At 31.1% G+C, this 27,846-nt stretch overlaps 1 protein-coding gene across 2 annotated transcripts in view; it reads right to left on the bottom strand.

The window, feature by feature from the left end:
• Positions 1 to 27,846, bottom strand: part of LOC143198205 (heterogeneous nuclear ribonucleoprotein C-like 3) — a 608,535-nt gene that overhangs the window by 24,078 nt on the left and 556,611 nt on the right. For both annotated transcript variants that reach the window (XM_076407314.1, XM_076407315.1), the window contains one exon: positions 26,700 to 26,893. In XM_076407314.1, the coding sequence (XP_076263429.1) occupies positions 26,700 to 26,893 (194 nt within the window). The remainder of the gene's footprint in view (positions 1 to 26,699; positions 26,894 to 27,846) is intronic.

A 27,846-nucleotide genomic window follows, 5' to 3' on the forward strand; every position in this document is an offset into this window, starting at 1 on the left:
ACCTTAATAAATTGTACTTATTATTGCTTTAATATCCACGTTAAAGTTAAATATCAATTTCAAAATAATTGTATTCTAATATTCCCTGTTTTAATATACAAACAAGTATTACTTAAACAATAAATGTATTATAATATAAAAAAGAAAGATCATATTACTTATATTTGGTGTTTTGATGTTGTTACAGTTCTGAAAATGATCCTACATACGATACTTTTATTATAATATTCAGTAATTTACACTAATCAATACCTTGTTAAAATTTTTATTTGTTTGTGAAAATCGTCAAATTAATTATTAAGATATATCAAATATATTTATGGCCTTATGTTGAAAATATTGTCGAAACAAATTTAAATACAATAACATATCATTTTTAAATTATGTGTAATGTTAATATGTTTTTATGTTAATCATGAAAAGAAATTGTGGTCGAACTTCGACTATTGGGACTATTGCTGTATTGGACTATTGCTGTAATGAATTAATAGAATTTAATAAGCGTCTGAACGTAATGTTGTTCTATACTTGTACCAAACCATCTGTCAATTATTTCAATTATGTTGATCAAAAAATATTTGATAATTCTCCTGTTTCTCAAACTAAAACTGAATCTTTTTGGATGTGTGTTGTTGTTGTAACATTCTAGTCATAGTAATAAATTCACCATTAACGATGTTGACTATACATTCGCAGTAATCCAACCAATGATGTGAACTAGAAGACAAGCTGAATACCACTACATTACCGCCCAAATCATAATAGAACTCTCCTATGCTTGTTTATCAAGTATTTCGCAATCACGCACTTCCATGTATGTTAGATTTGTGGAGTCTTCGTCGTACTGTTATTATCGAAACAGTTTTATTCGAGTGAGTGCTGAGTTCTGCTTTCACTTTTGCCGAGATAGTTCTCTACCTATGTTGTATGGTTACAATGCTTGGACCTAGTAATTGTTTAAGCCAAGAAAAATCAAGGGAAAGGCCTAGTAAAAGTCCAAATTCAAGTAAATAGTAATCATAATATATCCTTTGGACTAAATAACAAGCACATGATTTTAGAATACAAATCCTGAGTCTTCATATGTCTATTAGTTGAAATTGACATTACAGAAATAATCAACATAACCAAATCACCTGCAGACCTACCCCGGACGATTTCTCAGTTTCAAGAATCAAGAGAAAGGCCTAGTAAAAGTCCAAATTCAAGTAAATAGTAATCATAATATATTCTTTGGACTAAATAACAAGAACATGATTTTAAAATACAAATCCTGAGTCTTCATATGCCCATTAGTTAAAATGGACATTACAGAAACAATCAACACAGCCAAATCACCTGCAGAACTACCATGGACGATTTCTCAGTTTCAAGAATCAAGAGAAAGGCCTAGTAAAAGTCCAAATTCAAGTAAATAGTAATCACAATATATCCTTTGGACTAAATAACAAGAACATGATTTTAAAATACAAATCCTGAGTCTTCATATGCCTATTAGTTAACATGGACATTACAGAAACAATCAACACAACCCAATCACCTGCAGACCTACCCTAGATGATTTCTCAGTTTCAAGAATCAAGAGAAAGGCCTAGTAAAAGTCCAAATTCAAGTAAATAGTAATCATAATATATCCTTTGGATTAAATAACAAGCACATGATTTTAAAATACAAATCCTGAGTCTTCATATGTCTATTAGTTGAAATGGACATTACAGAAATAATCAACACAACAAAATCACCTGCAGGCCCACCCTGGACGATTTCTCAGTTTAACATCGATAGTTAGATAAAACGGTTAATAGCGATATAAAACGTGTCCCGATCTGAGATCTAGGATATGAAACAAAACGTAAAAGGGCGGTTTAGTACTTTTTGTTCTTCATTTACCATACTTTATGTATAGTTTTATGACCCAATTTGTTGCACATAATGAAAAACTACGCTTTACACTTTATTATGTAGCATCATTTAAATGCAGCACGTCGTAAAACGTGACTAGCTTTGCTCTGAGTCAGTTTAGTTCCTGAAAATACAATTGGCAGTTTATAATATAAATCATAGCTCACTATTTTAGTTAAATAAAGTTGTATCATCAATATGGGGGTTATTTTCGAGATATAGATAAAACAAAAAATGTTCATCAACAATATTTTTTCAGAGTTTTTGTAATTTAAACTAATTTCGAGTTTTCATATTGGCTTATATAATGGTCAACATCATTATTTTGATATATAAAAATCTTTAAAAAGTGAAACTACATCAACTAATAAATCATTCTATGATATCTGCTATTTCATATTTTCATATTTTACGTATTTATATTTTTGAGAAGCCATGCTAGACAAATATCAAATATGGTTCATATGAATAAAAGGTACGATTAACAGTGATAATATGACTATGATTGGAAAAAATCGTTTTAGTGATTTCAATATTGGTGTGCCTCAAAAAAACAGGGTATTCAAGAATCGACAAGACTTTAATGATTTCATATTTTAATTAAGCATTTTTTGTTGAAACATCGAAGACATTTAAATATACTATAATATAGGTGACTCTATTTAATAAATTGTCAATTTATTCAAATTTTATATAATGAATATTGGGGAAATTAAAGTGTAGCTCATTAGTGGTAAGCAGTAGCTAAGTTCAGGATTACAGATACATATAAAGACGAGAAAATTAGTAGTGAATAAAATAGAAATATTATCTATATATGTTGTGGAAATAAATTACAGATACGCATAGATATCCGAAGAACGACGACTTTCTATGAGTTATTGTTTTCAAAAATGGATAATATTGAACTTTCTCAGATAACTTTTGTGGAAGTGTTTCAATTAAGATTTCTGTTAAAACTAGCAAAGTATTAACCTGACTAAAATTATTTAATACCTAGTTGGCAATAATAGAAATCGCATTAATTTTCTTTCCAACTTAAATGATTAATGCTAAAATTGATACAATAAATATCCTTAAATATATATCTCACGATAAGTACAGTTTTGTAGTTCGACATATGCTGGAAATATTCCATTTTGGTTAATTAAATTGAATTGATTTTACTGCGTATTAAAATTTTAGCTATACAAGCTTATTTTGTTGCTTGATTGCAGGTACTTTCGATATTTTAAAGCCAAAACACTTTTGTTGGTTGCACGTATAATAATCAAAAGTAGACAAGAGAACAACAATAGAGCTAGAGACTGTTAAGGTATTTCTATATATATATTATATTTCGACTACTCGCTAGTGTGGTTCTTACCGCTATCTGGAGGTACCCATTCTGGACTGTATTTTTAGCTATAGCTATCTTACAACATAATAGTATATTTAATGCCTCATTTCCATAATGATTTTTGGTGATTTGGTGAACTGAACTTGTTTGATGAAATATAAATAAGGCTAAGACTGATAAGAATTGTTTATTCTAAAATATATAAAGACTAGAAAAAATTGTTCATATTGATTTAGTTAGATAAAAGGCTAATATTAGATCAAGATATTTCCTTATTTATTAATTTTTGATGCCATTTCAAGCCTTGTTTTACTGAATCAGCACATCTACCTGTTTAAAGTTATAATTTTATCAATTAAAGAAGACAATACATTCCACCCGACAGACGCTTTCAGGCGTTTCGTAACAATGACCAAACTTTTGTCACAATATTTATACACTTTAAACTTCGCCAACTTTCGTCGCCCCCATCCGCGTATTGTCTTCAGGGCGAACATTATATGTTTTTGCTCTTTTCTATTGTCTTTCAACTAAGGCCCGATTCATCAAAAGACCAAAGACGCAACGGCGGTGTTAACGCCTCGCGCCAATTTAAATAAACATCTTAAAGTAATGCCGTTAAGAACGTCTCGAATTATATAAAGACGATCCTCACTTCTGTTATTGTTCGGAACTCGCAAAGCTGTTGAGTCTCCATGGGGGATTTTTGGGCGAATATAAATTAGAAGTATGGCGGCTTTTCAATCGAGACACAAAAGCGAATGGATCCAGAGTTAAAACGTATTTACATAGCAAAGGAGATTTTCTTAAAATTTGTCATCTCCTGTCTCGAATGTTTGTAAATTAATAAAAGCATGGAAATCTCCTTTTACTGGAAAGTATGAGTGATTTTGTTACCTTGAGCAATAAATGAATATTGCTAAACTTTATTTTTCTTAAAAGCTTAGCAGTTCTATAAAAACATTAAGAGCTGTTCCGATTTTGTGGCGTAATCTTTATGTTTTTGGGTTTGGTGAATCTTTTGAGACCGCGTCCTAGTTCAATGTTGTCCAAGAGTTGCAGCAACTCGGTGTTACATGAGTCTTTCCTGATGTCTTGTTGCGATTCTGTTAATTTCTTCTATGATAGTTAGAATCTAAAAGCATCGGTATAAATAATTGTTTCTGTGTATCTGGCTGAATTTATTATAAACCAAAAACATATTTTCTTCCAAACAACCTTTTTTTGTTTTTTAATACCATTTCTCTTCTTTTCTTCTTTATATGCTACACTCAATTAAGTTTTCTGACAAGATTCATCCTAATGAACTGAGGTATTATTTTTATTTATTTGGTATAAGAACAGTTTCGTTGTAGGTGAATACAATATGCAGTAATTTACTCTCGCTGATTTTTATTCCCCATATCTCGGTTCATTTATTATTATGCAAGTATTATTATCAATTTACATGCAAGTAATGTATGCTTGCTTCATCGCTATTACCTTCAAGTATCGCAGTATTATTAACAAATTTAGCCATAATAACATTTTCTTTTTATAGTATGTTACATATATAAAGTAAGTAAAGAACAAGATCCAAAGTCTTGCGGCACATCTGATTTTCTATCAATTCATTGTTGAATAAGTTTTTGCTTATTTAACTCTAAATATTCTGGCAGAGATGTAGATGGTTAAGAGTTTAAACATGACTCGCTTTTGTTTTTTATTTTCTTAAGTATTTTAAATAATGCTTGTGATTCTATGTATTTGTTTTATTTTTGAATGTTTGCTTTTATAATCAAACTGACAGCAGGTGTTATCATATTTCCTATCTGCGATTGGTTTTGACCTTTTTAGGTTTTCAAATAGTTAATGGAGGAATTTTTCAAATAGTTTCGATATTACTAGTGGCAGCGAAGTTGGTTAATAACATTTTATTCTATCTTGTGGTATACCAGGTTTCGGAATCATAATAGCTTTAGCCATTTGCCGTACATTCGATAGAAGACATTGATAAATATTTATTAATTTTTTTACCCCTCTAGACTTTCCCTCTAGAACTTAACCTTTGTTTTTTCTTTTTCCTCTCAATGAACTACTCATATTTAAATGAGTATTATTTTTTGTAAACTAAGGATTAGAGTTGAAATGAAACAAGCTACTAACATATTAAAAAGTCGTTGGTGAAGCAATATATCTGCTACAGCCAGCCAACATCGCAGGAAGCGCAGGTTGATAAAATTTATCTAAGTACTACAAAGCAAAAACTGTATAAATTATAGTAAAAATTGACTATTTTTAAAAATTAAGCAATACCAAAACAATGATAAAAACGTTCTCGTTTTTGAGCAGCTGTAATTTTCTTTAAAAAAAAGTGTCTGATTTTTTGACCTTGTACACACTAGCAGCACTTCTTTAGATTAAGAATTTTTTTTTTTTGATTTTTAGTTACTAGGGAGATTGAAATTATGTCAATATTGAACTAGTTATTTTATAGGGTTTTTCAAATAGGGATAGGTCAAAGTTGAAATGTAACAAGTTGTGTCTGAGAAATTAAAAGGTGAACAGACGCTGCTGAAATAGTATAACAGCCAGATAATGCCAACATTACAGGAATCTCAGATTGCATATATTTTTATGTTTAAAGTACAAAGTGTCATTATAGGACTTAGACTGAGTGCAACTTTACAACAATGTCGACAACAATGGATAAAAAAAATCGTTTTTTAATTTTACACTGCTTCAGCAATAGCTTGAAAATTATTATAAGGACTCTGATTCATCAGAAACAATAATAAAACGTTGGTTTTTTGACTTCAAACGTGATCGTAGAGACACCGATGATGCAGAACGCAGTGGACATCCAAATGGGGTGGTAACCTCAAAAATCGTAAAAAAACCTACAAAATCATTTTTAATTATCAAAAAGTGAAATTGCGTGAATTAGCCAACATCGTAAGTATATCAAAATAATGTGTTGGTTTTATATTGCATAAGGATTTGACTATGAGAGGGCTCTGTTCAAAGTGGGTGCCGCGTTTGCTCACTGTTGAACAAAAACAAGAACATATTAATGATTCTCAACAGCGTTTGGTCATGTTTAAACGTAATAAACCGGAATTCTTGCATCGATATGTGACAACGGATAAAACATGGACTTATCAGTTTGCTCCGGAATCGAGACGATCGTCATCTGATTCGACAGCAACTGGTGACCGACCTATTTTGAGGCAAAAGATAAATCGTTCTGCAAAAGTAGTACTGAAATGCTAGAACGGCACTGTAATGATTGTGTCGCTCTTGATGGAGATTGCGCTGATATCAATGTGCAGCCAATGTGTTACTCGCAATTTGTTGTGGAACTTCTCTGTATTTGTATTGTACAAAGTACATATAGTGTAAACTATGCCAAAATTGGACTATTAAAAAAAATTTAAATAATAATATAATAATACAGAATTGTTTCGTTTTTTGAACCTAAAAAATTGCTTGAATTATTCTTACTTGCAACAGCAGCACTTCCTTAGCTAAATATTTTTCTTCAGTTCTACGTTTACTAGGAAGATTGTAATTATTACAATTTTAATATATTCATGTTACAGGTTTTTTTAAATAAGGGTGGGTCAATCATGAAATGTAACAAGTTGTGTCTGACATATTAACAGATTAAAAAGACGCTGCTGAAACAATAATTCCCATACAGTGCCAACATTACAGGATATCCGCCACAGGCTGTCGACGCCGACTCGTCATTATTGAAAAACCTCTATAGGCTACTCCATATCTGAGACCGGCGCTGATAAAAGAAAATGTGCGTCGTCGGCATTATTTTTTTAATCAGCTAATTCGATGGCGATTTCCTCATCGGTCATTTCCGATATCTTTATTTCCTTCGGCGTCGTCTTTCGCCCGTCCTCGCCATTTCCCGTTAATCGGATCGGGGAGGAATCGTGACGAGCCCAGCCTAACCGGACTAATTGCCGGAATTGGAAGATCGACCCTGCCATTTTATGGTGTTTCGCCATCCAATCCCGGTCCTATTTATTTATAGACTTTAGCGGTTGAAGCACGCGACTGCGATGAACGAATAATCTGTCAGGTTTACATAGCCGGATTATCCTTAACCGTTCCACGTCTTCTGGGTGGGTACCGTCGATCGATGGCGTAACGAATTGGTATGCGGGGTGCCGGCTTTTACATTTAGGGATCTCCGGATAAATCTGTTGATAATCAGTTTCATTTATAACATTATCGGTGTGTAACTTTTAGAAGTTTTAACTTTCGTATCTTATAAAAGCACAACTAAATCAAGAACATTAATTTTTTTCTCATCCAAATACAATTTCTTTTCTCTCTGAATTTTTATGTGTTACACAAAACGAAATCTGAGCTATACAAAGTCTATGTTTGTGTATTCAATAATAAGTAACATAAAGTTGATAAGACAAATAGGGGCATTTAAAGAATAAACTGTCTATATATAGTTTAAAATTGACATACATATTTTTTTGAGATTTTTTTTACACTTTTAATTACATTTTTAATTACAACTAATCTAGAATAAGATTGAGGAGCTATATTTTCCGATTAAAATCATAAAACTAAATTGTTTTACCGAGTTTGACCCACTAGCGTTTCCTCAGTTCTGTTTACTTTTAGCTACACCACACATTCTGCACTGTGCTCAGCTTCTAACCTACTGTTCTACACCTTTTAAGTCTTCCCACTATTCCACTTTGGTCTAGCAGCTGGATTGCTTCCAGGTCGTGGTTATTAAGCCGTTATTCATACTTCTTTGCAATATTTATATTCTGGCCTGTTACCATGTTCACTCCCAAGTATTTGGGTAGGTCACTGTTTCTTACATACCAAGGAGCATTGATGTTAGTACTTTGTTTTGTAATCTTTGTATGAGTTCTAAATTATTTGGGTAGGTACACCCCCAAAATTGTATGCCGTATGTCCATACAGGCTTTGGTATATGTTTGTATATTATCAACTTATTTCGAATTAATAGTTCAGAGTGTCTACCCAACAGCCAATATAATTTTCTATATTTGAGATTCAACTCAAAAATATTTGTTAACAAAACAAAAACTTGGTTTAAAGAGATTTATATTCATCAAGAATAAGTCAAATATATTGTAAACTAATAGGAATATTAAATTTTAGTTCTACTATGTAGTACAAATCTAACTACATAAATATCATACGAATGTTAAATATGATTAACTTTAAGGTTTAATATTTTTATAGAACCAGAAACTAGGAAAATATAGTATTTATTTTAATCGAATGGTAACACTGAAAAGAGCGCTGCTTGTATTCATATACAGTCGCACGTCCGATTTTAAAAAGTTCTGGATCGAATAAACCAGTCTTTTGTATACTGTTCAATGGAATCTACTGAGTTCCTCGTTTCTATTGACCGCTTTTAGATGTATCTGCGTTTGCAGCGAACGTAAAATGGTTTCCCATCTGTTCGAATTACTTGCAAGATCTACTTTCAGATCGCCGTTACAATCCATAGAGTAAATATTAAAGAGTTCTAAATGAAATTTTACGTTCCTACAAAATTATATAAGATTATTGTGATAATCAGGAAATAATGATTGAGTTCATGAAAGCTTATAGAACTTTTCATAATGTCTAATTAAAACATATTCAAAGTATATAATACTCACTACATTTTGGTTTTTGCGAATGTATCGAATTATTTAAAATTCTGGTATAACTAAATTGATTCTTTGATTTTGTTTTATCCTGATATTTATGTTTATATAATATGTTATATAATTTTATATTAGTTATTATATATATATATATATATTATATCATATATTATGGTAAAAATTCATTAATTTTGTATATATATTACAAAATATCATTTTTCAAAGTGTTGTTTATTAGTTTTTTTTTCATCGAATAAAATAAAAATAAAATAATTTTTATTTAGATCCACTAATTAGTTAATTAATGAATTCGAACCGAAAGGGAACGACTTTTGATCGAAAGGAAAAATGCCTGTCTAATATAATGTATGAGGCAAGCATTTGTATTTAAGTGTCTATGGTGATTCAATGAATCAGGTAAGTGATAAGTTCAGACTAAAGTTGTTATATTGTAACAACTGTCACTATTTAAATGATTGTCATACCATATTGTTTATTTCTATTTTTTCCTTTTTCTATTTGGGGTGATTTATCCATTTTTCTTCATCATCATCACTCTATAGCCGATAATCGAGGAGAGTGGCGTGGAGAGTAGAGGAGAGTACTTTTCAACTAATACGTTAATTTATGCTGCTACAGCAGAATTTGGAATATTATTCAATAAATCACGCCATAGTTGGCGATCGGCCACAGATCTTCTGATATAGGACAATGGCAGTCTTCTATTCTTCAGAACACCTGCGATAATCTTGGTCCATGTCTTTTTGGAGCTGTGTCTTTCCCTCAAAAAGGTTAATTTTGCCATAGAGGTCGGTGAGGTATTGATTCAACTTTTATTTGGCAGATATGCCAAAATCATTGTAATCTGCGTCTCCAAAATTGTATGGTTCACTTGTAATCTGATTATCGCATCTTAAGCAGCATATGTCAGATTTGAATTGAATGAACGAAGCATGTAGAATTTGTCTCAAGCATCGCAGAGCTCAAGATTATAAATGGTAGATTGAAAAATTGACAGGATGAAGAGAAAAAGAATCACAGATTTTGTTCAAATATATGTACTAATTACGAAGCTGTTAATAGTAATAATAATAATAATAATAATTCTCTGGTAGTTTAAGAGTTATAGACGAATATGCCAAATTGTCTTCTTGTTTTCCTCATTTGATCCCAAGTACTTGATCTTCTGCACTTGCTCTATCTTGGTTTGCTTGTTCTATGGTTTAAAAAAGTAATAAATAATGGTCGATCTAAATTTCAAGACAAAAAGTTTAGATTTACGTAAATATAACTCCAACACATAAAATGAAAATGGAGTATAATATAAAATAAATATTTCTTAATGTCTACATAGACTTTTAGTCGGTAGAACTTTCCGGGAACTCCGTATTTGTACGCAATATCAAATATTAAAAATTAAAACACGATTAAAGGAAGATTTAATAAAGCTTGACGGTTTTTTCCCTGGAATTTATCGAGTGCGGACAGAGCGCCGACAGTGCCCCGGCAGTCGGCAGCATTTCTGATTAGATTCCCCTCCTCGCAACCCCGCTGCTTTTATTTATTGATACCTGCAGGGTTCGTGAATAGCCTTTCTAATTGAGTCACGTGAGACAGGACCGGCCCATTAATTAGAATGGCCACCTTGAAACGAAATCACCCCCAGCCATCGACTATCCATCCTTGACAGGTTTTTTCTTTCAATAAACTAAACAGTGTGGGACACGCCCGCCGCTGCCTTGCTTGTTTTGCAATAAATAGTTCCGATAAATAGTCGTACTTTTTGGCTGTTCTAGAATTAGACGTGTGCCTTATCGTTTATAATCGTGTTTTATTTTTTCGGTCATGAATATGGCCGATATTTACACTTGTTACGAAAAACCTCCTGATATATAGCCTTATATTAGTGCCAATGTTACATTTTCAACAGTAGTATATTTGACATTGACACACATGATAAAAATGAGTCCTGATTTGACTGGTTCTTAAAATAAATAAGTTTTAGGTTTGTTCAGAGTAATGTTCAATGAAAACAATTAGAAATATTGGTTTTGAGTATCTACAAATTCAAATATGACGGAAAAATATTGTTGTTATTATTCAAATTATTATTACTCAAAATATCATCAACAGGTTCATTAGTGAAATAACTAATGAAACAACGGAAAGGGTGCTAAATTCGACAAGGAATATTGTTTTAGCTCGTGACAGTAACCAAGCTCTGTAAAATTGGATGTTTTCTGGGATTACTTCAAAGATAGTCGCTTCAGTTAGGAGGATCGTGTTTTGGAGCCTCCATGTTACCTAGTAGGTCCAGTATAAAGAAACCCTATAAAGGAGATTTATAATATAAAGTAACAATAATTGACAATGTACTGTAGAATCGAGCTAGGAGAGTGAGTTACTGTCATAGCCTATTAAATATTAATTTTTTTATATAAAGAATTAAAATAATCTTTCTTAAATAACAATATCCAGAATAGTGTTGCAAGTCATTGTCGATGCCCCATATTACGTGTCCATTCAACTGATTCAGTGCGATATCTCCTTAGAACCCATAACGAGCGTGATGAAAGACTATTAGTGCATTCACTCGCCAAACAGTTAAATGTACGCGATGACAGTGAAGTGCATAGGCTAAAACGCAAACTAAAATATGAACTGACTAGTGGACACATAGAGTGAGATTTAATAATCTCTAGAATAAGTTAAAATAGTTTTTACAATAAGTTAGAACAGACTTTAAAATAAGTTCGAACAGTATCTAGAACAAGAATTAGATTATAATTTGAACAGTAAATCACTTACTGATGTGATCTACTACATGTCAGGATAGTTATATTATATAACTGAAATCTTATAAAATACTTATCGCCCAAGGGCAGATTGTTGAACTTCTAGGAGATTAATAAATAAAAAATATAATACTATTATTATTGTATTATTTAACATAAATAGCTGATTTTATAACGTTTACTAATATTGAATATTAAGGAATAATAAGCCACTTATATATACAAAAATATAAAACATATTATTTTCGCTAAATCTCTGATGTTATATTCATAAGAGTATAAATTTTGTTAAAGATAAAACCATAACAATATATGTCTCAGATAAGATAAAGTTATAAATATATGTTAATTAAAGTTAAATGAATCATGGTTTGTTGACATCACTGTTTTTATATTTAATTATAAAACAATAATATTTTCATTGAAATATGTTAAAATTAGGGAATCATAACAATCGCAATATTGTTTAAGATAATTTAAAATAACGTGTGCAGTTTCTACGTTTTCTACGTAAGTTTCTGAAGTCTCAATCAATATTTCTTGACTTAATTTTAAAATAACCATATCTGTATGAAGAATATATAGTTATTAATAATTTTATATTCATTAGTAATAGGTCATAATAGAGGATGAAAGTTTTAAGAGATTATATTTGAAAATTTTAAGCCTCATTGATTACGGATCTGTGTTAATTAAAATTAAATGAAATTTATTTTGTTGATCTAGTTATTACTGCTTCTATATTTAATTATATAATAACGAAATTTTCATTGAATCCTATTAATCGAAGTCATTACGATTTAAAATGATGCCCTGCTAATAGTGGTTGAAACTTTTGAAAGATTATATTTTGATCATTTTAGTTCTCATTGTTTATGAATCTACGATACCTAAATTTAAATTAATGTTGGTTCAATTAATTTATTTTTGCTTCTATATTTAGTTAAAAAAAACAATGAAATTTTCAGTGAAAGGTGTTAGAATTCTGAAATCTTAACAATCCTAACATTATTGAAGTTCAGATTGAAGAAGTGGGTTTCATATAAAATTTAATTATGAATTTATTCTAATTCTTTTTAATACGGTTTTCTGAAGTACCGATCAATATTTTACTTAACTTACTAACTTATTTTACTTAATTAACTTAACTTTAAAATAACAATAATTAGTAATGGCTCATTAGGATTTAAAATGATTTCATATTAAAGGTAAATGATTACTTCGAAATATCATATTTTGAAAACCTTTGGTTTCACGAGTTATGTATGTGTGTTAATTAAAATTAAGTGAATGTTGATTTCATGATATACTTATTACAGATTCTATACATATTTATGAAATAATGAAATTTTCATTAAATTTGTTTAAAATTTTGGAATCAAAACAATCGCAACATTGTTTGAGATAATTAAAAATAACGTTTGTACATATACAATTAAATTATGAATTTATGTTTATTTATATTAACAGGATTTTCTGAAGTCCCGATCGATATTTCTTGATTTAATTGTAAAATAACGATACTTTTGTTAAAAATATAGTTGTTGATATTATTACATTATTAATAGTGGATAGACATTTTGAGAGATAATAATTTGAAAATTTTAGATTTCATTGTAAAAATTGCACTAAACCAAATATATCAAGATACAATACAATTAAATAGAACCAAAGATAATTGCCTTTTGAAATATTCAATTTCTTAATTTCAGGATTCTGCCGGAAAAGGTAAACGTGTTTATAGTGAAACTGTTTAAATATCATTCAGTTATGCTAATATAAATTATACTAATATTTAAACATTTTAGAATATTTTTCAGAAAATTATGCTGTTGAAATACTAAACTTGAAACATTTCAAATCTGATGCTTAAGGAAAATTCAGTAGTTTATATTCCTTTTATTTTAATAAAGGAGAAATAATGGTCTAGCACTATTCGAAGTCAATATAATTACGAACTATCATCATTTGTGGCGAGGTTAGATGAGATATATCAATTTAAGAGCATCAATCAAGAATATATATCAATTTAAAATGGGCGGCTAACAATAATCATTTAACCGTATTTAATTAATATATTTTGAGCTAACCATTGACTTGAAACTTTGACATGAATGATTCTGGCATAACAGAAATAATTATTAAGACAATTCGCCTGTAATACATATTTTGAATACGCATTTCGAATACGCCATTGAACGTCATTTAAAGTTGATCAACTTACGGCCGCATTTAGTAACTAGAAGAACGACAAAATGACTAAATATTATACATTTATCTTTAGAATAACAATTATTTCTAGAGAAAAACGTTCAGCTTTGAGACAATCCTGGTCCTGCCAACAAAGGCCAAACTTTCGACTCAAGATTTACACACTCGAAACTTTCTTCCCCTGTTTTCGTCTCCCTATTAAAACACACATTGTTCGCCGGCAAATATTAGAAGATTACACGTTCTCGTCGATACAATAACGGGCGCAGACTCATCCTTTTCCAGCTCGTGCGTCACCTAATGCCCGTTTCATCAGAACTCCAGAAGACAGAAAGACCGTGTTAACGCCTCGCGCCAATTTAAATAAACATCTTAAAGTAATGCCGTTAAGATCGTCTCGAATTATATAAAGACGATCTCACTTCTGTTATTGTTCTCGGGACTCGCAAAGCTGTTGAGTCTCCACGAGGGATTTTTGGGCGAATATAAATTAGAAGTATGGCGGCTTTTCAATCGGGAAACAAAAGCGAACGACTCCGGAGCTAAAACGTATTTACGCGGCGAAGGAGATTCGTCCGGAATTTGTCATCTTCTGTTTCAATTCGTCGTTATTTAATAAAGGCCAACGAATCTCCTCCTAAATGAAAAATATATATTGTCGCTCCGTCCGCCTTTCAACTATGAATAATCTAGCAATAAATATTATTCAAATGAAACATCCGTTGCGTACTTATCTGTTTCATTCAATTGGGGCAAGTTAAGGTCTCTTTTGTTTCAATTAAATACGAATTTCTTACGATAATAGAATACAATTTCGCTGGAAACAGGAACAACCGAGTCTCATTACCGCAAGGCTTTAGAGTATTTTATCTTTTATCCCGTGAAACCCATTAAGTTTCGAAAAATGAAATAAAATTATTAGATATTGTATTTAGTTTAAAAAAATACCGTTTATATGTGCTGTGTATTTACTAATCCTAATTTTAGTAGAAAAACAATGGTTCCATCACAATTCAATATTTACTGTCATGTTATTGTTGGGACAGGACTTGTTTGAATGATTTCGAATTTAAGCTTGATCATGATTCAGCGTTTGTACGTTTTATGCTTATAAAATTAGTTTAGATGACTTTGATGGGACGATTTCGACTTCCACCTTGATGATTTCGAACGACAAGAAACTTTCGATTTAAATGAAAAAAAATTTATAGATTTCATTTCAGAAGTTGTAATCAAAATGTATACGGATTGTGTATATATTATATTATGTTTACGATGGCTGCTATTTATATTTTACAATACTAATTTTTATTCGATTCCAATTGAAAGTTTGGGCTTTTTAGCCATAATCTTCTGTTATTTGTGCTGCTATTTCCTTTGTTATATTACAATATTTTTTCGTACAATCAATGAAAAGTCCCTCCATGATCTATGAAACTATGAGCGTTTAATGATATGACACCTGATGATAATCTTTCTCGTAAAATTCCAGTCAACGTTGTTTGTTTTCATGTCCGGCGGCTTGATAGTTATGGTGCAAATACCTACCGAATTAAATTCAATAGATTCATTCATTGTTTATCTTTTCTAACAGTAATTAGACATGTGCTCTACGTTTCATCATCAATTATGACTTTTTCAAGTTCCAAGGTACGAAATTTTATTAACCATCTATATATCGAGAGTATTATCTATTGCTACATCGACGAATGTTCACATACTATTTTACAGTGCTATTTAATTAGTGCTAACCTAGTACTGGTAAATGTTTCTCTTAGGTATGCCGAAAAAATATCGATGTAATTCCATACATCGATGTAATATCGATATTTTTGATGTAAATATATCGATATATTTTGGCCGAAATATCGATATTCAATAAATGTACTTCTTAAACATTAAAAAAAAACTTTTAAATTATCACTACATAGTATAAAACAAAGTCGCCTTTTCTGTCCCTATATCCCTATGTGCGCTTAAATCTTTAAAACTACGCAACGGATTTTGATGCGGTTTTTTTCAATAGATAGAGTGATTCAAGAGGAAGGTTTATATGTATAATATATGCATAATATACTAAGGCAACATTGCTAATTTTAGAGGTTTCTAACATGATGTCGTAAATTAACCTATTTTTTTAGGCTTATTTAGCAATTAGCAAAAACGCTGCCTAACCCTACGAGTTAGATCAAATTAATGTACTACAGTATTGTACACCATAAAAAGGTCTACAAAAAAGTCCGCGATGGTATATGTTTATCTTTTAGGGATAACCCACATTAACCATTTTTATTGTTTACTTTTTACGTGAGAAAATGGCTTATTTACGAAGCTATTTTAAGCAATACGGCATTAATCCTTATCGAATTAAGTACCTTAAATACAGTGTGCAATTAATATAGATCAATATGGTTCCTTACAGCATGTAAATTAAACAAATATTTTCGGAGATATTACAAATTTAAAATTTGCGTTTAAAAATGTGTAATGTAATAAAAATTGTATGAATTTAGATATTCCAAAGATAGCAGGAAATCTTCATAGTAAGTATAGGGGAAGAGGAATTGTTTTACTCCAAATTTAATGCGTGCAGGCCAAGGGCAGTAATGAATGAACCAAAAATACTGGATCGATTTTAATCATGTTTTCATTGAGTGACATAGGCATATATATTTTATGCCCGTGCAAAGTCGGAGCGGGCCGCTATGTTTTTATATACAACGTTCATATTTTTTCTGTAGTGTATTTAATTTAGTATCAGCATTGCACCCGTGCGAAGCCGGGGCGGGTCGCTAGTTTTTAATAAACCTTTAAAATTGATACTTAATTTTGAAAGTATAGTAATTTTGGTGCTTAATTTTAAGAATTTTCCTGGTTGTTGCAGGAAAATATCGATATTTTTATATCTTCATGTTCAATATTTCAAAGTGGCGATTTTGACAGCGAAGACAGAAAGTTGTGGACAGTCAAAAAATCGAAGACGAATATTTGAAGGAATAACTTAAGGATATTATCAATGGGGATCTGTTTGAGCTGATCAATCTGCAAACAACCAGAATAAGAGCAAAGAGACAACAATGTTATTCATCAGCGTGACAGTGCTCCCCCGCATGTTGTTAAACCGATGAAAGCATATTTGGTAAAGTTAATATGGGAATTGCTACCCCACCCTCCGTTTTATTCATGTATTGTTCCTTCTAGTTACCACTTGTTTCAATATATAAGCCGTGACTTGCCAGGGCAGCGCTTCACTTCTTGTAAAGACACCAACAATTCGTGAAGAGCCTCAAGACATACATCTTTTTTGTAGATGGACTTCGAAAATTGCCTGAAAATGGTTTATCATAATTCGTAGTAAAACTTCAAATTAAGAAAATCCTTTAAAATTAAGTTCCTGTAATCCTAATATATTGTGTTTTTTTTCTCAACAAATATTTAGGCATTTATAAGTGAAAAAATTGTCATAATAAATACAGGAACCCACCAGTTATATTGATATTGACTGCCATTATAATTATATAAAGTTTAATTTTCACAAATCAGTACAAAAAATTAATTAACATCCAAAGTGTTATTTTTTAAGTTTCCATAATAATATTTATTTACACATCTGCTTCCAATCTGGAAATTATTTTGCAATTCTCTTTTTCAACGTACAACCGAAAGCAATCTCAAAATACATCCTGGCTTGTAATTTGAACAAATGCAAAAACCATTTCACGTTCCCCTGAAAATGCGAATACATTTAAAGTCGGTCAATGGAAAAGAACGAACTGTTAGATTCATTGAAGGGTGTATAAAAGACTTTTATCCTCTTCCTTCTGGCTTTTACCATTCAACGTATCTTTGTGTATGCGAGTACACGCACTCTTTTGCATCTATTTTCCGATAAAACGCCGGCAACGTTTCTTTTCTTGTAATTTATATGGATAAAAATATATAGTAATGCGGTATATCGAATGCAAAGACACTAGTATTAACAAAAAAAAATTGTAAATATGTTAACAAATATTTTTTTAATTTAAATTATTCTTCAGCAACCTTTTTTTATGAATACTTCTGTCTTTAATTTAATTAATATTAGTCAATAATATTGTACCAGCTTTCAATGCACAATATCTTTCTATAATTATGTTTAATTTAAAGCTGTTTATTCAAACAGACGAATGGTCTTAGCGCATCGATTTGTCAAGCTCTTGATGAATGGGCATCAGCTGACGTAAAACCCGTAAATATTGTCTTTGTTTTGCGCGAGATCTTACGTTGTTTGTTGCGGAACAATACAGGAAGTTTTGGACAAAAATAGGAATTAAATTGACTGGGAAAAGAAGTTAAATTGTTTGGTCTTATCGTGCTATTTTTGGTAAGATTTATTATTTTATTTATTGTATAATAACAGGACATAATATATTAAATAAATTAATTTTCGAATTCCTTTGAAAATTATCTTCGCGATGTAACAATTATTGTCTCTTACATTTTGGATGAATATGTTCTATAAATACTTGTAGATGTTTTTACCGGCATGGGTTCTAGTGAACGCGTTCACTGATTTGATCAACTGACTGATGGTCCGACGTTATCTATATATTTCTTTATTTACTTATTAGTATGGTATTCATGTACAGACAAATCAACAAGCAACATAAATACTGTACAAATATCATTATTATATACAAATTGTTGCTAGAAATTACATTAATTCAGTCGAAACCATAGTTAAAGCATTCTATTTAATATTATTAATACGCTTTATCTTTTCACCCCGCAGTTACTTACATTCTCAAAAGCGCCATATACTCATCATGTCATGCGTTATACAACACACCAAGTTTGAATTATTCTATTTAATTGAAAATTCAGAAGATTATTTGAGTGCTCTAGAAAGGTTGGCCACTTACTTTTATTTATTATTAAGATACTTCAGTGCCAAAGTTATTTGCAATTTTACATGATAATACTTGTACATAATCGAAATTAAACTGAAGAGCCTCTATGAAAGAACCATATCGACATATAATGTTATCTATTAAAAATAGCTACTGTCAAAGAAATTCTACTATAACTGTATAACAATATTAGGTGTATTTAGTTAATTGAAAAGTTTTAGTACAGTAGTTTATGAACGTTTGACGCCATATTTGTTGAATGACGAGTCAATCACTTATGAAATAATGATGATGTTAAAGAATAAATTATCGGATAAAGTTTACAAAAAATACTCATTTTCTATACACATGTACTTTATACATACTTTACTTTTAATGATAATTATATGACCCAATGAACTTCACATCACCTACATCTATCTTGCAAACCTTCTCCGACAATAACACACACACAAAAGACCCTTCGTCGACTGTCGGTAAAATAAACATTCTCGCGTGCTCATTGGTAGGTGTTTTGTCAGGTCGGCTGATGATATTATAGTTATCAGAATGCATCCAATCCAATACAAATGATGTCATTTGGAAACAATTATTACCTATTAGAATGTTGGTTAGAATAATTTAGCAGAAACTAATTAACGAATTTAATCTGGTGGTGGCACCAACTATGGCAGTATTACTTTGTATTTATACCAGCTGTATTTTAATGCCTCACAATATTTACACAGTATTTCATCCAGTTTACTTATGTAATAAATTAAAAATGTCAATCTTCAGTACTGTAATAATAACTTCAGATCATCGAAAATATGTATCTACGATTTTTTTAGGCTATGTTTATATTATTCGTCTATTGATTAAAGATTTAAAGAATAAAATGTCATATAGTCCCATATGTTATTGTATTAATAATTAAACACCTGAATATTTATTAATACTTTAATATGTTTCAATTCAAATTCATGTGTTCTATCCCTTCAAATTATATATTAACTGCTGCAAATTTCTTTTAGTTAAGTTATGTATTCATATAATCCTTAATAATATATTATATATCCATATTTATTACTTAAAATTTACGTTGAAAAACAGTAAATACATAAGGCTAATTTAACTTATAATTTCTTGGCTTAATTTTCAAACAAAATTGTATAATTCTTTGTTTATTTATATCACTTTTAGATCTTTAAAACAGTAGCTGTAATTTTTCCCTACCAGTAAATGTATTTATTTCAAGTTGTTATTTTATGTACTTTATGTATATCTGCTTATTTTTAATTTGTATTCTATGAACATACGATTAATCAAAATTCTATGAAGATATTTTATAATTTTTAATATACTTTGTATTATTTATTTTTATTCTTGATGTACTAATTAATGTTTTCTTTTATCTGCAGTAGGATAACCGACCATATCATTGACTATCACTACATAGTATAAAACAAAGTCGCCTTTTCTGTCCCTATATCTCTATGTGCGCTTAAATCTTTAAAACTACGCAACGGATTTTGATGCGGTTTTTTTCAATAGATAGAGTGATTCAAGAGGAAGGTTTATATGTATAATACATGCATAATATACTAAGGCAACATTGCTAATTTTAGAGGTTTCTAACGTGATGTCGTAAATTAACCTATTTTTTTAGGCTTATTTAGCAATTAGCAAAAACGCTGCCTAACCCTACGAGTTAGATCAAATTAATGTACTACAGTATTGTACACCATAAAAAGGTCTACAAAAAAGTCCGCGATGGTATATGTTTATCTTTTAGGGATAACCCACATTAACCATTTTTATTGTTTACTTTTTACGTGAGAAAATGGCTTATTTACGAAGCTATTTTAAGCAATACGGCATTAATCCTTATCGAATTAAGTACCTTAAATACAGTGTGCAATTAATATAGATCAATATGGTTCCTTACAGCATGTAAATTAAACAAATATTTTCGGAGATATTACAAATTTAAAATTTGCGTTTAAAAATGTGTAATGTAATAAAAATTGTATGAATTTAGATATTCCAAAGATAGCAGGAAATCTTCATAGTAAGTATAGGGGAAGAGGAATTGTTTTACTCCAAATTTAATGCGTGCAGGCCAAGGGCAGTAATGAATGAACCAAAAATACTGGATCGATTTTAATCATGTTTTCATTGAGTGACATAGGCATATATATTTTATGCCCGTGCAAAGTCGGAGCGGGCCGCTATGTTTTTATATACAACGTTCATATTTTTTCTGTTGTGTATTTAATTTAGTATCAGCATTGCACCCGTGTGAAGCCGGGGCGGGTCGCTAGTATTTATATAAACTGAGGTGTCTACGCGAAGAACGACAGAAGATTCTGAAGGAACTCTGCTCGGGATTTGTGGGCTTGAAACGTGCTGATCCCAAGGACGCTGCTGTTGGGAACTATGCGGTTTTGATGCCGAGCAGTAACGATTTTTATAAAATATTGCAGCAAATGAAGGATAAAGAGTCTCCTGATAGTTTAGTAACTCCAAAGTGGGAACCACCGAAATTTGCTATCGCGTTATCCAACGACAATTCGGATCAAAAACAATCCCTTGTGACGGTGAAACTAATGACTGTGATAGTGACATTGCGTATGAGAGAACAAAATTGTTGTTATTACCATTTTCCTCACAATTATTCCATGTTTTCTTACAGTTCAGCCCTTTTTTGGTGTTTATAAATATTTTAAAATCAAAATTAGTTAAACAGTTTCCGCGATACTAAGGAATATATATATATATATATATATATATATATATATAATTTAGTGTATTAATTAATTTAAAAGAAATTTCTTATTTGACTACATAAACATAGTTCTAATCGAGGGGAAAAGCGAAAATGTCTAATAAAATCTTATAATCGTTTATTTCTTTTATACGATAAGGCCTGTCTCGATGCCGTGACCATTTTTTTCTCGAATATGGTTTTCAGTTAAATATTGTGGCGGGAACTGCGAACATGAAATATTTCTATTAAAAAACTTTTCCTATATTTCCCTTTCGAGTAAAAATAAAAGTTAAAAATTGGTATATAAAAGTAAACATTCGTACGGCGAATTTATACGACATTTCCATTGTGAGTTTTATTACGTTTTTATGCCTTTAATGCTCTATAAAAGAGATTTAAAGTATTGGAATAAAGACGGTTGTTTTTCTTTTGTTTTGGGGATATAAAATTTATACAGCCCGGAAAAGTCATGATAATTGATGTGGTGTTTTATACTGTACACCGCCCGCTGTTAGGAAATGGATTCGCTAAGGAACTCGTAGATCGTCGCTGATAAAGATATTACAACTGCAGACATCGATTGTGTACGTAACTTTATAGTTTAAAGGGGATGCCAATATTGTTCAACATGATGATTGCTGAAATGTAGGGGAGAAATACGCGATATATTTAAATAGTCCAAGTTCATTTATATCTTCTTCGTGCAAAATAATCCACAAATACATGTAGTCTCTTCAAAGTTGTTTTGTACGTACGTCATTTCAATTTGTGATATCAAAACTTCGCAATGTTTCCGTATCAACTATGAGTTTTAGTTCAGTTTGGCTTTGACATACAACAAAATTCTAATCTAAATAAAATAATTGAACAATAATGTTATCGAATATAATTTATTTTAATATTAAAGTACTTCTAAAAACTACAGTTAATTATACAGCCACAAAAGAGTTAGAGTTAGAGTTAGTTAAGTTATAACCTCTTATCCTTATTGCTTTCAGGAATTTTGCATACGTCTTAGAACCGGACGCCTTTGACAGGCTCATTCGTTTACGAGTTCGAACTAGTCAGACAGTATTGTGTCTCTTTTAAACTAGAATAAAATGAGAAGGAAAATATCGTCTGATTCTAAAACGAATTTACAAATTTCGGCAATACATTAAACATCTTGATGACGTTTGTACAAAAAACTTATTACATTAGAGCATTATTGTCTGTATATAGTAAAAATTAATAACAGTGTCCCCTGACTCAATGTCCAAGTCTCCCTGGTTTGTAATTTTAACAAGTATAATGAACAAAGTAATTAACGATTAATTCATCAACAGCTAAACTATATTCAGTTATTTTTTTTGGAACTTTTTGGAATGATAGAATATGATAAGAAAAATAATATGATAGAAAACTTTATCAATAAATGAACGGATTTTGCAAGCTTTGTCGTTGCTATTCAGTCTTGTTGCAAACAGTTGAGAGTACATAGATAGTATTAAACATACTTTTACGACAAATAGTAGTATAGATATATCCCCAGTGTCATTTTCATAGTTGAAGTTATATATCAAGTTTATTAAATGTTTTTTTAAAATTAAATTACAAGTTATATAAATCAGAAAACAGTGCTTTCTTCGACATAATAAAAGAGGTCAGTTTAAAAAATTATATAATAGAATGACGTTTATTGTTCACATCAAATATATTTTAACAGAAAATAGTTCATGAATTCAAATTTTATTAGAAAGAATAAAAATAAAAGGATTGTTTAATAAAAATATTGAATATAGTGTCTTAAAATAAGAACAGTGAGAACAGTTAGATCAGTCAAAATACCAGTCCATGTTGATTAATAAATACATGTAGAACATATCTTGTTTGTAAGGATCTACTTTATATTATTAAATCCGTATCTGCTCTTTATTTTCTAGCCTGATGCTAATAAGCCACGAGAAATTCTCGTTTACTAATTAAAGTAATTACTACCTTACACATGTCAACAGATGACACAAGACACCAGTCATTACACCTACGCAACTTCATTCACTGTCTGTCGAAACATCAAGCCAAAACTCGGACTTTGAATCGGAACATTCCAAATCTTCAGTGATGAGTATTCAGTCCAAAGTCAGCAATTCGAGTCTGAGCTCCGATTCATCATGGACGATCGTGGAAAGTGTGTCCAGGGAGAGCTCGACAATAAAAGGGTCAGATAGAAGGTCATCGGAGAACGTTACGAAAGAAAACCAGGAAAAGGCAAGTGTTCGTGGAAATGATAGCAGCTTCTTGTCTTTCGATCAGTTTTCCTTCGAGAGGATCGGCGAGGAAGTCAGTAAAAGGGCGAAAAGGAACCGAAATAAGAAGAAGCAACGAGCAGCCAATAAAACTGCGGATGATCCAATGAACTTGTTGTCTATAACAGCGTGTTTGATGGCGATATTGGGTATTACTTTGATGTCGACTTTGTTACCTCATCTTTTCGCGGAGTCAGCACAGATAGATCAATTTCAGAATACGCTAACTGATTTATATGACAGTTCTCTGAATCCGACAGATGAAAACATGACTCGTAGCTTAAGGACAACAGTTGAAACGTTGGACGCTACTAAAAACCTATTTATACCAGGTAATATATCTGAAGATAGCACTTGTGCAGAGATATCTGACTTATACCCAAATATAACAGTTGTTTCGGGTGATGAATGTGAAGCAGATTCTTGTTATGAAACCGACGAATTTTTACACGAAGACCATAATATTAATAGTGATCACTCTATCACTGATGACCTCAAAAACAAAACACACGATCTAATCGAGAAAGCTAGATCTTTGATGAGAAGTACTACCTTCCAAACGTTCCTCGCTACCCTTGTACAAGATATATGCATAATTAAATTGATATGTCAGCTATCGCGGAAAACTAGAGGATTCAACGTCAGTGAAAAGAAAGAATCCATTACCAAAAGTCCGACCAAAAAGATAAAAGTTCCACGATCTAGTGCCAAATTAACCAAACGATATAGTGATCACAATAAAAATGGTTCGAAAAATAAAAATCCAACCAACTCCATTCCGCCAAAAGATCCTGAAGCCAAGAAGGTTATTTCGAACAGTAAACACTCATTGAAGGAAAACGGAAAGAGCGAGTGTGAAAGGAGATTCGAGGAACTGGACACTCGGTGGGCGACAATGGGCCTCAGTCACAAGCAGAAGATCCAGCAGATCAAAAACCAATATCAGGAGGAGATCCTTCGAATAAAAGAGCGTGAGAAAGAAACCTATAACCGAAAGGAGAAGATATCATTTCTTCGCGAAAAATATATTCAGAAGTTGGTGGCTGATAGGAATATTTACGCCCATAAACTGAGGCGTCTACGCGAAGAACGACAGAAGATTCTGAAGGAGCTCTGCTCGGGATTTGGGGGCTTGAAACGTGCTGATTCCAAGGACGCTGCTGTTGGGAACTATGCTGTTTTGATGCCTAGCAGTAACGATTTTTATAAAACATTGCAGCAAATGAAGGATAAAGAGTCACCTGATAGTTCATTAACTCCAAAGCCGGAACCACCGAAATTTGCTATCACCTTACCCAACGACAATTCGGATCAAAAACAATCCAGAGACAATGCCAGTAGATACTTCGAGTTAAAACGCAAGTATCTAAAGAAGAAAATGAAACAAATGAGGAAGAAAAAAGCGCGAAAAGATGCCAAGGATGTTAATAATACAGTTAGGGATATAATGCAAGGTCTATCTGAAGCCACGTCAAAATTACTACAACAGAAACAGCCAGAAAATGATAATAAGTCTGAGGAAGATCTATACGAAGTAGTGTTTGATCAACAAGGCAAGCAGGTAAAGCAACAGGATGAAGCTAAGTGGAACAAGAAATATGATGACATCAAAGTAGTAAATTCGAGAACGCCCCTGACAAAAACAGATCCTTCAAAATATCCGAAAACTAAAATAACCCACAAAGGATTACTGTAAACATTCTTATAACAAAAAAATAGTTATATTAATTCACTAATACATAATATTAAATCCAAATATTAATTTTGATTGTTTGTATAACTAACTTCAGAGAAATTAATGTTAAAAAGAAACTATCCTTAAGCATGGAAAATGCCACTACCCATTCTTTGAAAGTATAGTAACATCCTGAGCTTGAGGAATTTCGGGTGTCATTATTACTCAAGCTATGCGTCATTCGAGAAATCCATAAACATTGTACCTCTCTTACAATTAAATTAAAATATTAAATTCTAATTAAATCACTCCAAGATCTAACAAATGCCATTTTATATCGAGTTATTCACTTGAGTAAAACTTTCTGAATATGGGATTATGATTCAATGCTGACTATACCAAGACTGAGTGATTATAGAGGAAACAACTTAATGATCATGATGATGAGTATGTAATTATTATATGATAACGGTAGGAAATGGTAGAGTAATTGCGCAGGTTATACATGAGATAGGTTTGATAACAGTATATATATAACAGTATTTTTGTTTAATTATTTTATTTGGATTAGTATATTGTTGTATGTCAGGGCCAAATCGAACTAAAACTCAGAGTTGATACGGCAACATTGCGACGTTGTGACGTCACATATTTAGATGACGTATGTACAAAATAACTTTGGATAGACTGTATATAAAATATTTTATGTAGCTATAACATGACACTCATGACTAATTAAATTATGTAACAGTTTAACTTTACATGATGTATATTTCTTTTAATTTTTTATTATTATTAAACAGTATTCTTTTTTATTTCGTCAAAAATTATGGTCTGAAAAATGGAAACGAATTCAAATAAAAACCGAAACCTACCCGAAAAATGTTTATGTCTCTTTCATATTGGATTATTCAGATTGGATCGGGACTGACAACACTTAAATAATTAATCGTCGGTAAAACGAAATCAGAGTCGACTTATTTTTCGCCAAACCCTCGTCATTGTCAATCTGTCAGAAGGAATTATGTCGAGATTGGAATACGATAAAAAATGTCATAGATATTCGATATCAAGCAAAATGAATGTAAGTCATAAATTAAGTATTTATTTATATTTTCTCTTTTTTCGTGTTCTATTTTCAACTAATAATTAAAATTTAAAATTTATATATAATTTTAGGTAAGAGAATGTGATTACATTTACCTTTTCTGGAGTGTTATTATCTCTGGGTGACATAACAGGAGATGAACAGTTACCCATTGATGGTATTCCTAATTCATAGATGTTTACCATATGGGCTGCCTGAGCGTGTACCATGAGGTCCCAGGCATTTTGGAAGGCGTCTTTGCATTGTACACATAAAAGTGAAGCTGTGGTAGGCTCGTCTAGAGATGATTCTGGAAATAATGTAATTATGCTGTATATTTAAAATATTACTACTTTGCATAACATATACAATATTTATTTATTAACAAGTTAATTAGTACTAGTAGTTAGAGTTACTATTTGCTTTTACAATTTTTCGGCATAAATAAATACTTAAAATTTAAATAGTTTCATGTGATGATTGAATCTTTTTGCTGCATGTATGGTCGCATGAATATGACAGTGTATGGGAACAATTTTCTAGTCATCTTCTTAATTGTCTTCTTAATTGTAATATCTTCATAATTGAGGATGTGAATGAGATCATAACGGGAGCTACCCCATGTTTGACTGTAGGAAGTAACCAGTTTGGATCGTTGATTTCTTTTGTATTTTCTATATATAAACTAGTCCGTTTGTGACAAACAATGTAAACCATAATTCGTTGGATCATATCACATTCTTCCAATCATCAAGTGCCCAAGTTTGGAAAATTCATTATAAAAGGTTTCTTAATAGCATATTTTCCATAAATTTTAGCTTTGCGTCGAATCAGTATTACTCAACTGAGTGTTAAGATCTGCTGTTACTTTTGCAGCGATAGTTTTAAGTTATCTGCTTACAGTCTCCGTCAGTTAACTTTGGTTTTCTTCCATTATTTCCCATCGCCGATGATGTTTTACCATGTTTTGTCATGCCTTTGTCATTACTGTGGATACTATAACCCGTGAAATGTTAAACTATCATTCAGAAATTATATATATCATCAATAGCTTCTTTTAACAGTCACAGAACATAGCTTATAATACACTGATATATAACCTATACGACTTCTACAAATATGTAGACTGAACAATACAAACGCACTATGAGATAAGGCTTATGCTGTTACTTATGTTATATTATATTATACTGTTCAACACTAATGAAAGTTCCATTAAATTGGAAGAATAATAATGTAAACGGAAAGTTCTAGCATACCTGT

This window comes from Rhynchophorus ferrugineus, unplaced genomic scaffold (assembly GCF_030347505.1).
Source record: "Rhynchophorus ferrugineus isolate W39M unplaced genomic scaffold, kcgeb_rfMv2 rfM6, whole genome shotgun sequence".
Classification (NCBI taxonomy): domain Eukaryota; kingdom Metazoa; phylum Arthropoda; class Insecta; order Coleoptera; family Curculionidae; genus Rhynchophorus; species Rhynchophorus ferrugineus.